Source organism: Melitaea cinxia, chromosome 12, assembly GCF_905220565.1.
Source record: "Melitaea cinxia chromosome 12, ilMelCinx1.1, whole genome shotgun sequence".
In the NCBI taxonomy this organism is placed as follows: Eukaryota; Metazoa; Arthropoda; class Insecta; order Lepidoptera; family Nymphalidae; genus Melitaea; species Melitaea cinxia.
The window spans coordinates 520590-537287 of record NC_059405.1 but is presented as its reverse complement, the minus strand read 5'-3'; the positions used below and the strand labels follow the sequence as shown (position 1 = coordinate 537287).

General features: G+C 35.0%; 2 protein-coding genes across 2 annotated transcripts; one reads left to right on the top strand and one right to left on the bottom strand.

The window, feature by feature from the left end:
* Positions 1–99: 99 nt before the first annotated feature.
* Positions 100–5685, bottom strand: LOC123658610 (organic cation transporter protein-like). Its single transcript, XM_045593979.1, has 7 exons — positions 5438–5685; positions 5001–5229; positions 4389–4644; positions 3920–4248; positions 2245–2539; positions 704–885; positions 100–378 (listed from the first exon to the last, which is right to left on the bottom strand). Exons 1-7 carry the CDS (start codon positions 5683–5685, stop codon positions 214–216), a joined length of 1704 nt encoding a protein of 567 aa, XP_045449935.1. The 3' UTR covers positions 100–213.
* Positions 5686–8054: 2369 nt separating this feature from the next.
* LOC123658609 (organic cation transporter protein-like) lies at positions 8055–16027 on the top strand. The gene is made up of 8 exons (XM_045593978.1): positions 8055–8233; positions 11632–11818; positions 11950–12050; positions 12757–12920; positions 13242–13620; positions 14375–14610; positions 15188–15369; positions 15869–16027. The coding sequence occupies exons 1-8, from the start codon at positions 8055–8057 to the stop codon at positions 16004–16006; spliced, it is 1566 nt and encodes a 521-aa protein (XP_045449934.1). The 3' UTR covers positions 16007–16027.
* The last annotated feature ends 671 nt before the right edge of the window (positions 16028–16698 follow it).

Sequence of the window (16698 nt, the reverse complement as noted above, 5' to 3'; positions counted from 1 at the left end):
TTACCTACAATATGATATACGACATGCGTTTGAATAGATATTTTAAGGTCATATTTAGGCGACTTTTTTTAAGAATTGCTTATTTTTACAATCCTTATGTTACGTCTCAATTTTTATGTACGTAAGTAAACCAATATTTTCAAGTTTATATATTATACAATAAAAAACGATTATACTATCTTAAAAAAAAATACAGATCAATAAATAAGTGAATCATTTCAATTCTTCAGGGTTTTTCTTCTTCCCGAGAGCTTCAGCTTCAGCTATTGTGTCTGGCATTTTGGTGCCCAATGTTTCAGGCTGTGTGAGGACTAGCAGACCAGACAGAATACCCATACCGCCGAATAACATTGATGGTATTCCATGCCAGTACTCCGTCTAAAAATAAATGCTTTATCATTTTAATAGATCTGGTACAGGAATTTATTTATTCTATCGTTACAATTCATGATTGTCAAGTTACAACTTTACGTTGGATGAAACAGTTTATGTTGTTAAATGTCAGGATAGCTTATTAGTTATTTTACGTAAATCCGTAATCATATAATCTCGTAAAAACCTGACAGCAATTATTATATAAGATTTACTAAACTAATACAGATAAACAATGATAATAGGTAGATTTTACTATTTTACATAACCGATCGGAAGACTCGCTTAATTTTTTCGGAAGCTGAATTTATACTTTCTGAATTAAACTTACCAGTACAGGAGTGAGAGGTGCCGTGATAGATCCAATGCGACCAATCATCGACGAGAAGGCGAGACAACTGTGACGATACTCAGTGGGATACAGTTCGGAGGTGAACAGGTACACCGAAGTCATCACCGCCGAGATTCCAAATTTGCCCAGCAAGAATATTATCAGACGAAGAACATACAAATCTAAAAGAAAAATTGAGATATTTTTAATTATTTTGGTAATTCAATGTAGCGAATTATGTATCTAATCCATCCAATAACCAAAGTTTAAACTTTTTGGAAATCAAACGATCATTACTGCCTATAGTAATCGTGGCAGCCACATAACTCTAAGGTATTTTTTATGTAACTTGGTCGGCAAACAAGCATACGGCTCACCTGATGGTAAACAATTACCGTAGCTTATAGACGTTTGCAACACCAGAAGCATCGCAAACGCGTTGCCGACCCTATTCCCAATGCTCTCCAGGAGTTCTGGTCACCTTAATCACCAACAGTAACACAACACTGCTTGAAAGCGGTATTATTTAGCTGTGATCTTCTGTAAGGTCGAGGTACTACCCCAGTCGAGCTGCTCCATATTTTGAGCAGGAAATTTCCTGTAACCTACCTCGATTCATTATAATACTTACCTATTGATGCATTAATGATTAGCACTTAAGGTTATAAAATGCATAAAGTTTTTGAAGTATCATACTTATTTCAAGTAGTTCTAATAATGATCTCAAATAGGTGACATATTTTAAAATACACATTAAAATTTTTTTTTTTCGTACCACTTGCTCAAAAAAGTGACATTCTATGCCACAAAAAGCGAACATAACAATAGTCATTTTTAATCTGTTAAAAACAGGGAGAGAAAATTGTACTGAATTTCATTCATCCTCTAGGGGGAGAGTGTGATTTAAATTTGGAATACTTACCGAAATTTATACGATGAAACGCAAGTTCCTCAGACGCAAGAACAGAGAAATACTCAAATCAACTCATCAACAATAAATGTACCAAACAAATGTAACTCTCTCTATCAATAATTGGACCAATGTTTCGAATGTTAGCTTTTACTTTTAATTGTCATTATTTTTAATAAATGCTTATCTCATATTATTATTGTGTTAATTTTTTCGCAAATGGTACGAAAAGTATTTTCCTCGGTGATAAAGCTGTCTTAGTCTTGGGTGAACTTAAATCCCTCGCTACACTCAGGACTCGTCTTAAATCCTTCGCTTCGGTCGTGATTTAAGTTTTTAACACCCTCGCTACGCTTGGGAGTAAACCTCGAGTCCTTCGTTACGCTCGCGATTTAAATCGTCACCCGCGACAGAAGACACTGCTTTATCCCCTTATTTAATAATCTACTATTTTTGCTCTGCTATTTACACTGACCCTAATCCGCATTATTAGGGATAACTCAAAAAGTATTCGTCAGATCGCGACAAATTTAAGTGGAACTACAGGGGAAGCATCAACTTTCGATTAAAAAACGAATTATCAAAATCGACACATACACTCACGCACACATACATAAACATATATACTAACCGTTAGAGATAAAGACAAATATTATGTTACAGAGGGCGCTGAAGAAGAACCCAGCAGAGAGGGTCGCCTTTCTACCAATTCTGTTAAGTACAAGAACTGCTGTGATCAAGCCAGGAATTTCAATAGCAGCAGTTAAGATAAAGTTGAGGTGCATGGTGTCAGAGAGGCTGGTCGAGTTGATGGACAGGCCGTAGTAGACGAATGTCGTGGTGATCCACCAGATCGGAGTCGTGCACACTCGACGGAGTAAGGTGGGGGAACGTATGATACTTTGAAACAACCCGGGTTTTTCGACCTGAAACATATAAACAAAACTATTATTATAAGACAAGACTTCCTTGTCTCGTTGAGATGTCCTTTTTGTATGAAGCGATGGTAATGAAAACTTTGGCTGAAATATTTCAAGGAAAATTTTTGTTCTTTAAGTGAATATAAATTTAGATTTTATTTATTTCGTTATTATTTTAAGGCACGCGTGAATTTCATATTACGCACACACACATTTTAATTTATAAGTTATGAATGTGTGTGATGTGGGTGTGATCTATGTCGGCAAATGTCAACAAATTGTCTTTCATTTACTAATTTTTCAAAATCAACTAATCAAACGCGACAATATTAATTTTACAATCTCCTTTACGACATAGTTAATATCGTTTATCTTTTACTAATCTCTTTATGACTGTATGTTATTAACAGAACATTACCCGCTTATTGCGGAATTTCAATGGCTACTAAGAGATAAAATGAAGATAAGCTGTCTTATTAAAACATACGTAAGTTCCCAAAATTATTAATCTTTATAACGATACTAATATTTGTGTAAATTAAGATTAGGAAAAGTTTGTATGTACGTACAATATTTGCACTGGTATAATTGTTGAGCAACATGTTGACATTACAAAAATATTATTTTAACTGATTTTTGTATTAATATGGGTTACGCCCTTTTTTTGAAACTATTGTTTACGTAGCGTACACAGTGGAAGCTCTCGAAAGAAAAAAGAAAACCCCAATTTTGAAACATTCTTCATTGGTGCTCGACTTCTATTAGTCTTAGAGTGATGATATAAAGCCTTTCTCGATAAATGGGCTACTCAACACTGAAAGATTTTTTTTTTAAATGGTCTAGTAGCTCCTGAGATATAATAGTAAAATGTTTAATACTAAATAAAACAAAGTATTTGTAGAATTTTTAAATAGAAATTTTAGGCATACATCCAAATAGCTATTGACAGCTAAAAGGGTCTTTAAATGACCCACAAGTGGACAAAAGCCTTGGCTTTCCTACAGGGGCAGGTTGATCTATAACTTGATTTCCGTTTTACTTCACGTAAGATAAGTGCCAAAATAAACAAACAACAATCAACAGCTGTGCCGAGTAGAAACCGATACCGTAGCCGCAGTGGCGTAGTGAGCGGGGGGCGCATCATTCACTGGGCGCTACTCACAAAGCGGCACCAAACGTTGCACAAAACAAAAAATTGCTGGATATATTATATGTTTTTTGGAGAGGGCTATAAAGGTATTGTGCCCCGCGCGCGAGTTAAGCTCGCTACGTCACTTCGCGGCCGTCAATGTTACGGGAGCTTTAGTCACAAATATGAAAGAGTGGTACAATGGTCAATGCCTACGTATAAAATGGCTATACAATGGTTCATAAACTTTCACTTACTTTAGATGCTACAGTGGAATTTTTTGACGTAGATATCAATGCTTCCATACTTTTCTCACTTATTTGCGTTTTGTTGACTCTGGCCACAGTCTCCAAAACTTTTTGTGCTTCATTGTACTTCCCCTTGGAAAGGAGCCACCTGACACTCTCACTCAAAACCCAATAGTAGATGATAATTAGGAAACAGGGGATGTGAATCACCATATTCATGTATCGCCAAGGTGCTACCAGCCAGGCTACTCCTCCGAGTACTATTTGTCCAATAGCGAACATCGAAGAGCATGTAGCACTTGTTGCTACACGATATTTTGGACCAACAAGTTCAGTAGCTACAATTAAACAAATAATTCTACATGTGACCTAAAATGTATTCGATCAGCAAAAATGGCTTGGTTATATTTGTAACAAGCAATCATTTGTAAAATTTGTAGTTGATAGTTGTAGCAAAATTTAATAGAATATGATTTACCGAATATATATGCAGAACTGTATGTTCCCGCTCCAAGGGTTGTTTGTACCAGTTGCAGTACCATGTACATGGGGTAGTTAACGGAGAAGGCACGGATCAGACCAAAGAGACCTACGTTGAAAACGTTAATTATGAGAGCCACTTTGCGACCGAAACGGTCGGAAATGTAGCCAGTGATTGGCAACACTAGCAATGTCCCGACACTGTTTAGAGTTCCGGATAATGCGCGCATCCACTCCTGACATCCAAGATCGAACTAAAATAAAGTAAAGAAATATATAAACGTCTGCCACTCAACTACTCCCTGGTTGATGTTCTCTTGTGTTGGGGTCTCGTAATACATAATACATAGGCACAAACAACAAGATTACGACAAACATCTACATGGTCAATACAAATGTTTATCACGAGCGGGGATCTAACCCACGAACGCAAGTGCAGTGCCAGTGCTACCGCTGACCCCTCGCCAAACGTATCGTCAAATAATTACCTCGTTAAATGTCTAATAAAAAAATTAAAAGTTTTCGTAGGAAATTATTAATTCTATAGAATTGAAATAACAAAATATTCTATACTTAATAATATTCACACAAAGCTCTAAAAATCGCTCACCTCATATACAACCGTATTGTCCCTTTCGTAGACAAAACTATCGCAACCAGTCCTTTCCAACTGGTTGAAGATACTTGAAGGACAGTAATTTAGTGTTCCATTGACACCTAAAGGAACGTATCTCTCACAACTAGCAAATCTTGAGTTACTCTCCGGTACGGCGTTTAAAATCCATTCGGGTTCAAATTCGTTCGATTTTCCATCTTCGCCACATTCTGGAATTCGACATCTGAAATTTTTTCATTTATTCAATAAATTCATTGGTTCATTAGCATTTAATAAAGACGAAACACAATATCATTATCGTTAACACATTATATTATCATTTGTGTTTGACGCAAAACATTATCATTTATAGTTTGTAATATTTTTAAAAGCAATCAAATTTAAAGATAATGAACTTACATCCATTTTACTTTAAAACCTTTGCTCTTTACCTGTATGGTACGGTAGCCGCAGAAAAAATATATTCACTCATAAAAGCAGACATGATTATCGGTATTGACACGAGGGCTAAATTGCGCAGCTGGAACCAGCCGAACTGCCCCAGCTCATTGACCAGCACATCATCAAGATCTAGGGGTTTCTCGTAAACACTTGTTTTTCTGCCGTTACTTTTTTTGCCGTTAATGCCATTCTGTTGTTTCTCTGTCGATGCACCGACTTCATTGTTATCTTCAGACATTTCATTAATTTTTTTTAGTCCTTTCCAATAGAGCGTAGCGTCTTGTGACGCTACCTTCAAAATAATGAAAGTTGATTATAACATATGATCATATTTATTATTAAGAACTGCTTTATCGGTATTATCAAATTATCGGCAATCGGTATTAGCTGGTAGGTTATGGTCCCTCAAGTAAAAATATTCAGATTACAATTACGTCAGATTAATAATAATATCAGTAATTAGGTAAATCGTAAAAATCTTAAGATAATTACGATTTACTTAAATATTAATTTTACTGTCATGTCAGCGCAGTTTGTAGTGGTACTACTTTCTGCTCCGGGCGTTGTGGGTTCAATTTCCGCCTGAGTCTGGGTGTATTATTTATATATGTATTATTTCTTAGTATATTTATCGAAAAAAAAAATGTAGCTATATCAGTAGTATTACAAGATGCTTACCTTAGAAACAGACGAGTGAGTGAAAAAATGCCATCCCGCAATTTGTATGACAATCTTAATCTAAGACAAGCGGTTCACGTGTCGACAAATGAAATAAAACTGTTGACTGCTGTAGAGATTTCATAAATAAAAAATAAATTCGAGAACTGGTTTTTGTCAAGTGATCCCATTTAGTTTTCTTGTTATACTTAATGTTTTTTTTTTAAATGCCTATCTTTCGAATACCCACGTTGACGATGTTCTCATTTAGTTACATATCGATTTATCGATTTAAATTTAAGTATGTTTTTTTGTTTGATAACGAACAAAAATGTTTTATTTTGACTAATGAGTGGAAACTAAGACTTCTAAAAGAAAAACAGTGCCAAAAATTATTAAGATATTAAGAATAAGTGCCTATGTAAATAGTTATCCTGCAACACCAGCAGCTTTGCAAGCGCGTTGCTAACCCTACCTCAAACAAACAACAAAACGCTACTCGAGGACAGTATTGGTTAGCTGTGGTCTTCTGTCATCATCATCATCATCAGTTCAGCCTAATACAGTCCATTGCTGGACATAGGCCTCCACAAGTTCAAACAAAATTGGAGTGAACTTATGTGTTTTGCCCATGCTGCGCAGGCGGATTGGTGACAGCAGGGCTAGCTTTGTCGCACCAAAGCCTCCTGGTCAAAGGTCTCCTGTAAGGTTTAGGTAATTTCCAAGTCAGGCTGCTTTAAATTTTGAGCTACATATTTCCTGCTATGTCTTACATCAATGATGCTATGCCTTGCCTCAAAATGCTGTGTCCTACCTTAGTTACATGCTTAACAAATAACTGGCAAATACTTATAAATTAGCGCCAGCGATTCCGTTCTTACTTAGAACGGGAAAAATATTTAAAATTGAAGTTGCGAAAACATGTTTATCAGATCGTGAAGGTCCAAATCTTTCAACATGTAACACTGGGTTGCAAATAATTGCCAGATTCGACCACGGAAAGCGATTAAAAACGACCATAAAGTGCTATAAATGTCATGTGTGTCCAATTTATCTGTCATGGACTACACGAAAAATAATTTTGATAACTGTTAAATCAGTTTGTACTTGCGATTTTTTAAAATAACTTTCATCAATTTATATTCGATCTTTCTTACTATTTCTTAACTTACAATAGCTAATAAGAAACTAAAGGTAAATGAAAGCTGATTACGCATTTAAGTTTTGATTTCCTGCCATCATTTTGGACTAAATGACGACTTCGCGCGACTATCAGCGCTATATTTTTAGCGCCTAATTAAATGTGTTTAATTTGGTACAGTAATGAAACTAATAACATCTTGTTAACTTCATAACACTTCATTTTATATCATTATCTGACTTTCTTCTGCTGTGTGGCTACGGCAGTAAGGAATATAGCCACCCCTTCTCTTACTGTGGATGTCGTAAGAGGTGACTAAGGGATAACACAGTTCCACTGCTACCTTGGAACTTATAAAGCCAACCGATGGCGGGATAGCCATCGGACTGCTGGCTTTGAAACAGGCCGAAGACGGACAGCAGCGAATTAAGTGCGACAAAGCCAGTCACCAACCCACCTGCCCAGCGTGCTTACTATGGGCAAAACACAAATGGCGCGAACTTGTCGAGTCCAGCAGTAAACTGCGATAGACTTAAGTGATGACTTTCTATAAAAAAACTATAGCCTAAATAAATTTAAATCTGACTTGACTCAACGATTAAGTAATAGTTTACAGTAATAACAGAAAATCGTATGTTATTTGTCCAACACAATAGTATTGTATACAATGGTCACAATAGCCATAATGTGATTACCCTTGACCATCATTACCATCCTCAAACGAACAATAACTTAAACTGCGATCGCGTATCACTACGCATAATTGTGTTTTGCTGAAATTCGAAACCATAAATTTACTTAGATTAAGGATGGAACTTAAAAAAGTTGATGAAGTGGTAAAGGTGTCGATTGGCGAGAGTTTGTCGGAGTTGGTGAGTGGGTTTGGAAGGTACCAGGTTTGGCAGAGTTTCCTAGCTCTGATTCCAGTGGTATGCACTGCGATGAGCAATACCAACTTTGTGTTCGCGGCGGCTGCTGTCAACTACAGGTACTTGAACTTAACATAAATTTAAACCTTCTAAATTGTAGAAGCTTGAAATTATATTTGTAGTGTTTTTATTTTCTTTGAGATAACTATATCGGCAAACAAACGTACGGTTCACCTGATGGTAAGCGATTACCGTAGCTTATAGACGCCTGCAACACCAGAATTATCGCTAGCGCGTTGCCAACCCAATCTCCTCCCAGTGCCCTACCTCATTTAGTGTCCCTTCCTGCTTTAATTATTTATTGTATGTGTATAACATTAACTGAGATAGAGCACAGCAGGAATTTCCTGCTCAAAATCTGGAGCAGCCCTCCTGTTGGTGAGTAAGGTGACCAGAGCTCCTAGGGGGATTGGGTCGGCCGACGGTCGGCAACGCGCTTGCGATGCCTGTGGTGTTGCTGGCGTCTATAAGTTACGGCAATCTCTTACCATCAGGTGAGCCGTAAGCTTGTTTGCCGAACTAGTGATATAAAAAAAAAATAACAATATCCATTTTGTTAGCAAATAAATTTAAAATTTAAATGAAAAATAATTTAATAGCAAAAACACATTATTCGTGCCAAGATATTGATGATAAAGAAGTGCGGATGTAGATCTTCATATTTGATGCAAAATTTTACAAATTTCATAGTAACATATAACATAAAACATATATTTCTTTAAAGAGTAACTGCAGAGTTTCTTACTGATTCTTCTCTGTACAATTTACACGCTGAATCGGTAGTGGACTTTTAACTATAATTAATCAAAACAAATAATATATACCTAATTTTAATTCAACGCGCTTTCCATTGTTTGTTTCCGGTATATTCCTAGAGCACTATGTCAAACGAAAGCTAATAATAAATAGCTCTGAAATATATTGATCATATAACTTACATTTTAATAGTGACAAGACCTCGAGCGATCGCACCGTAGGTACTATTAATGAAAAAGATAAAACTGAACTGACTTTTAAAAACTAACTTAAAGAATTCATTTTGATGCAAATGAAACATACAATGAGTCTCGTTTGTTAGACTTATCGATTTTTTTTAGTTTTAATAAATATTTATAAAGCATTTAATGTCATTTGCATCATATATAATTGTGTTTGCAGGCAAACGAAAAATAAACCGATTTCAATTATATCGACAAGTAATACAACGTAGGTAGACGAAAAAATAGTCAAGTAAATACGCATTATCAAAGATTACACCAAAAGTTGTAATCAGATCTCGATGAAATTTAAATGTGACAACATGACAAACATCAGCTTTCGATTAAATTAATAAAATATAATTGTGCTTGCAGGCAAACGAAGAAAAATCGGTACACCCAGTAAAAAGTTATGCGGATTTTCGAGAGTTTCCCTCGATTTCTCTGGGATCCCATCATCAGATCCTGGTTTCCTTATCATTGTACCACACTAGGGATATCTCCTTTCCAACAAAAAAAGAATTATCATAATCGGTTCATAAACGACGAAGTTATCCCGAAAATACATAAATATATATATACGGTCGAATTGAGTAACCTCCTCCCTAACAAGTCGGTAAAAATGTTGAGAATATTTCAGACGATCTTAATTCTAATATAATATTTAATTACAATTTTTTTTACGTCATGCATTAAATAAAACAAACGATAAAGATATTTAATTACTGTGTGATATACTTTTTAGATGGCTATCACACTAATATACCAAGATTTTTTTTTAATTGGAGTGACTACACGCATGTGAGCGTACACGTCCGTGGTGGTGATAAAATTGATATCCTGATCACACTGCTACGCGGCAATCACACGGAACGATTGTTAATTAATTATTAAAAAAAATACGGATAATATTAAGGCTTTTTTGCAACAGAATCTATATAGTTATATTATAGGCTATATCTTATATACTATTTAACGAGTAATTCTTGTATATAATCTGAATTTCGGAAAAACGATTTTCATGAAAGTTAGTATGCAAGGGATTTCGGGGTAGATAAATCTGGCTAGGATTCATTTTTAGAAATTTAAAATTTATATGAAAAATAATTTAATAGCAAAAACACATTATTCGTGCCAAGATATTGATGATACAGAAGTACGGATGTAGATTTTCATATTTGATGCAAAATTTTACAAAGGGGTACGAACCTTTGTGGCATATTTGTGGCGCCGCCATCTTGGTTTTTTTTCAAAATTTCCGAGCACGATAAAAGTGGTATATTCATTGCATCTCAAATAAACACACAAAACTACAGTTAGACACACACGTTCACACGTTCTACGTCAAACAACATAACCTTGTTAAGTTAATTCTATATTTGTGACTTAAAAAAATTAATAATAACCTAACATGAGAAATGAATAAAACGAATTATTTTTTGTTCAAAGCTGTTAGAAATGAATTGTTATCTATCGATGTTCATACATTATTATACATTGGGGCTATGTATTATATATAATAATATTAAATAGCTATAAGTAACTACTTCGTCCGCGTGGAATTTAATAAAAAAGTTACCCCTTATCAGCCATCAGCTATCGGCCGGTGAAAGTCCCGTCAAAATCGGCCCATCCGTTTTAGAGATTAGCAAGAACAAACAGTCAGACAGACAGACAAAAATTGTAAAAAAACGTTATTTTGGTATAAGTATCGTGTATATATCCATATGCATTTAGTAAAAAGCGGTTATTTTATTATTACAAACATACACTCCAATTTTATATATTTGTATTAACATGTATATAACATTATAGACACAATTATTTAACGACAACTTTCAAACTACGCGTAATTAAATACGATGGGGAAATTTTATATATTTTGATATTTTGCAATAAATAGCTCTGCTAATAATCTTATCGAAGAGGATATTATGCATATTATTATAAGCCGCTGCGACACGTCAGGATAATCGATAAAATATTTCAATCGATTTACTACATTGATAATAGATAATTATTAAAAATAAGAACTTCCCTGCTGAAAATTCCAATTAAAAAACGATGATTGTATTGAAACTTATTGTAAACTATTGTGTGTTTGAAACAGGGATTCCAAAATTTTCATAGGGATTTACAATTTTCTGAATCTGGATCCAGACAGATCTATCAGGATTCCAGATAGATATCGTTTTTTTATTATGATCTTATCCTTTAGTCGCCTTGACACCCACGGGAAGTGAGGGGGTGGCTATATTCTGTAGTAGTAACCACACAGGAAATAAGTATAATCTGCCATAGTGAGCCATACGCTTGTTTGCCTACCTGCTTGTAAGGCCCTATCCCTTTCTTATGAAAGTGGGAGTGTTTGCTCCAATGTTTGAAGTGCAGTATTTGTTCCACCGAATCACATTACGACCTGTATTCTATCATCGAAAAGCTGCTTTTAGTAATAATAAATAATTAAACAACTATTTCAGATGTGCAGTACCAGAATGTGAGTTAGCAAACGCATCTTCTGGTCTTCCAAACTGGTGGCCAGTCAACGTGACAGACTATCGTTGCTCCCGACCAGTCTTAAACAACACTTGTATTACTAAAGATATCAACAATTACGAAAACTGCGACGAATGGATTTATGAAACAAATAACTCTATTGTTGCTGAGGTACTTAACTAATTATTATAGACTTAAATTAATTTAATTTACTTTAAAAATTAATTAAAATTTTAAATTAATTTTAATTAACTTTTTAAACAATGCTAAAATGTTCTATTTGTGTATTTTTAAAAATTCAGTTTGGTTTGGCGTGTCAAGAATGGAAGCGGACCCTGGTGGGCACTGTTCATAACTTGGGAGTCCTGATTTCCATGCCTCTTATGGGTTTTATTTCAGACAGGTAATATACTGCTTTAGTTATTATTATACCTCTATAGACGACGCGTTGGCACAACGGTCACAGCACTGGTTTGTGGCTGTTGCGTCTGCGGTTGCGTGTTCGATGTCCGCTCATGACAAACATTTGTTTTGTTACAGGCTGAAGCATCAAATCTCTATAGACTTAAAATGTTGCCGCAAACTTTTTAGGATTTTCTTTAAAGTATTTGTACTCTGGCGTCTGCTCATTGACGGAGTTGTCTTTTATTCGTATTAAATCTAATATATAAAATTCTCGTGTCGCGGTGTTTGTAGTTAAACTCCTTCAAAACGGCTTGACCGATTCTCATGAAATTTTGTGTGCGTATCGAGTAGGTCTGAGAATCGAACATCTATTTTTCATACTCCTAAATTAATAGGGAGGGGGGGTTAGGAGGGTTAATAAAATATTATGAAATTTTGTGTACATATCAGGTAGGTCTGAGAATCGGCCAACATCTATTTTTCATACCCCTAAGTTAATAGGGGGGGGGGGGAGGATTGAGAAGGTTAATAAAATATATGGCAAAACAACGTTTGCGGGTTCAGCTAGTCTATTATATATATTATAATATTATTTATAGACACTTTTATATTCATAAGTAAATAAAATACATTAAATAAATAATAAAAACTCAATAATATTCGTACTTATTTGGATATTTGTAGGTATTTACTGTCTTTTGCAGGTTTGGTCGTCGTAAAGCCATCATAATAAGTGGACTAAGTCTGTCTTTGGGAGCCTTTAAGACATTATCAGGGGCAGGTTTAAATGGCTACGTCACCTACATCTGCATTGAGTTTCTGGAAGCTGTTCTTGTCACTGGGACTTATACTTCGTGCTTTGTACTTAGTAAGCTCCTTACTAACTCTTATGTAGTAAATATATTACAACACCTAACAGTTAACATATATCATATAAAAATGAGTTTGCTTCCATGAACAAAGAAGAATAAAAAATAAAATTTGATAGAATTCAATTTTTAATAGAAACGGCAAAAGATTAAAATATTTTTTCTATCTATTTGTTATTTGTTTAGGCAATAAAATAGATTGGCTAGTTTTAAGGATTGTGAACAAAAGAACAGTAGTTGGGTAGTTTTTTAACCAATAATCCAACTTCTATAAATATCAATTATATTGTATAAATAATTAGTACTATTTACGTTTACAGTCGTGGAACTCATCGGCAGTGACAAGAGAATTATAGGCGCTGCTGCAGTCGGTATATCAGTAGCTGTTGGGGAGCTAATATTGGACTTGATAGTTTGGTATATTCCATATTGGCGAAATTTCCTTCTAATTATCTACTGTCCTGTTCCTATATTCCTATTCTACACGTATCTTCTAGAAGAAAGTATGCGCTGGTTGCTCATCAATGGCAAAAATTATGAAGCGTTAGCATTACTGCAGAAGATATCTCGTTGGAATCAATTTGCGATTTCTGATAAAGTAATTGATGACATCAATACTGAATCTAAGACTACGAATGTTGTGAACAAAGAAACGTTTACTGTAAAATTACTTTTCACATCTACTGCGCTACTTAAAAGGTAATTTTTGAGGCATTATAAATCAATACAAATATATAAAATTGGAGTGTCTGTTTGTAATATTAAAATATCCGCTTTTTACTAAATGTATAAGGACGTATACAGGTACATATACCAAAATAACATTTTTTACAATTTTTGTCTGTCTGTCTGTCCGTCTGTCTGTCTTTTTGTTCCGGGTAATCTCTGAAACGGCTGGACCGATTTTGATGGGACTTTTAGCGGCAGATAGCTGATGTAATAAGTTGTAACTTTGCGAACTCAACAATATTTTTTTGTTAAATTCGACGCAGACTAAGTCGCAGGCACAGCTACCAGCTGTACAGCAGTAGTATGTATATCTATACGTACATAGTGCGTTACCTACGTTCCTTCACGTTGAGAAGTCTGGCAGAAAAGAAGACACTATCTACATATCAATTTTGTATCTAATGTTTCTAAATTGTATCCTTCTTTTTGTGTGCAATAAAGTTTTGATAAATATAATAAAGACACCTTTCATCAGTTATGGAACATTTTTCATCTGTTTCAGAACGTAAAAATATAAATATTTACGATCGTAATAATCAACTTCATCTTCAAGTGTATTCGTGTAGTCGAATACTGTTTTTTTTTTCTTTAATGTAAAGCCTTTTGTACCTAATGAATATATTGTTAAAAAAATTCTTTCATTGCTATGTATTATTTCTGTTTTTGGTGTACAATAAAGTGTATTATTATTATTAAAGCCCTTATTAAGAAACATTGATTACAGAGTGGTGATTTGTTCTTGGTGGTGGTTTACCGCAGCGTTTGTATACTACGGTTTGATGATTAACTCTGTTAGTCTCCCTGGGAACAAGAACGCTAACTTTGCTCTCTCATCCTTTGCTACCATACCTGGTGATATCATTGCTGTGATAACTTTGGACAGATTTGGAAGGAAAAAGACGTTGTTCTGGGGATTCCTATTTTGTGGACTTTGTTGTGTAACCAACGGCTTCATACAAGGTTAAGTTATCATCATAATATTAAAGTTAGCAAACGATTTGACGGTAAACTACATAAATTTCTGACTTTTTTTCTTAAATATGTTAAATATGATAATAGGGTTTCTAAACATTTTTTAATATCATATCAAAAATCGACCGTTCCAGCGGGGATCGAACCTGCATCTCCGACTAACCGTGTCGGTGCTCCAGCTAATTAAGCTATGGAACGATGTACTAGCTAGATCGAAATTTTTTCGAAGCCCGCTGGAACGGTCGATTTTTGATATGATATTAAAAAAGTGTTCAGAATTACTTAATGTGTGGATAACACAAAAATAAAATCGTACAAATTAATAATAGGGTTTATCGATACGAAAGTGCTGTTGATGTTTGTATTTGTGTCCAAGTTTTAAATGTCGAATAGTATCATCGAAAGTACTTTCTCAGTAGACCAAAGGGCACAATATTTTCAGTCTAAGATTAAATTTTAGACAATGTATAAAAATTATCACCTCATTCAATCCAAAGCAAAATTTAAAGCAAATCTTGGAAGAAACTTATATTGTTTAATATTTAAAAAATATTATAAATTTTAGATTACAAAATTGCATCGCTCGTCGTGTTCCTTATTGGAAAAACGTCAATATCGGCGTGTTTCAACGCGGTGTATGTCTACACATCAGAGCTCGTGCCTACATCGGCGCGGGGTTCCTTAGTGGGCACTTGTTCAATGCTGGCTCGTGTCGGTACAGTGCTGGCTCCACTTACTCCACTTTTGGTATTTTTTTGCTATTAGACACCCTTACTATTGTTTATTCAAGTAATACCATATAAATTAGTTGCTGTTTCTAATGATCTATCTATAAGTCTTGTGAAATGATCTGTTTTTCTTTTCAGTTTCAATTTACTGTATTTAATTTATTCACCGACTGATGGCGGGATAACCATCCATCTGCTGGCTTTAACATACACAGGCCGAAGACGGGTAGCAGCGTCTTCGGTGCGACAAAGCCGGTGCGGTTACCACCCAGCGTGGTGACTATGGACAAAACAGATGAGTTCACGCTATTCTTGGCGTGAACTTGTGGAGGCCTATCTCCAGCAGTTGCCTGTGATAGGCTGAAATAATGGATTTCTTCACATAAATATTGTAGTCAAATCAGCGCCAATCTGAAAGTTACTGACTATCATTTTCGTTTGCCGACTTCAATGACTAGTTGTGACTCTTATTTAATGTTTTAGGTCCAAAGCCTATTAACTATTATTGTCTTTTACAGAGAGATTTGTGGCATTCCTTACCAACGACACTGTTCGGCTGCGCATCACTCTCCGCTGCAGTTCTTACACTCGCTACTCCAGAAACACTGCGAAAACCTCTACCAGATACCGTTGCAGAGGCAACAGCTATGTCTTAGACTAAATAATACACACATCTCTATATGTCATTGATGAATCATCAAAAAATAATCAAAGTCAGCAAACCCAGTAAAAAGTTATGAGATTATATATGACATTTAAAGAAACTGGCAAAGTGCTAGTCAGACTCGCGCACTGAGGGTTCCGTATAAACAAAATTATTAAAAATATTCTTATTATATTATGCAATTAAAAATGTGTGCTTTTCGCAAGTTTTCCTTTATCTGAGCTATAAGACGTTACTTCGTACCAAATTCCAAGATTCTAAGTTCACGGGAAATATCCTGTAGATTTTGATTCCATTGCAAGTGTCAAAAATTGGCAGCATAAACGGCTGTATCTTTTGATTGCATTGGCTTAGAAGTTTGATTTTTTCACAGCACCAAGGGACAGTAGACTTGACTATTTGATATAAATTTCAGCTTGCTACCTCTACGCGTTCTTAAGAAAAAGGGTCTTGACAGACAGATGGACAACAAAGTGACCCTTAAGGGTTCCGTTTTTTTCTTTTTGAGGTACGGAACCCTAAAAACAGTTGTATTGAGACCTCTCTGTGTTTGAAGTCAGTTGACAATAAGTGATAGATAGGTAGTTAACATAAACCAATAATTACTCATCTCCTATTTTAGGAGATTATGAAATGCGAAATACCTATCTGTAGACTAAACTTTGTTATCATACATCTCAAGTG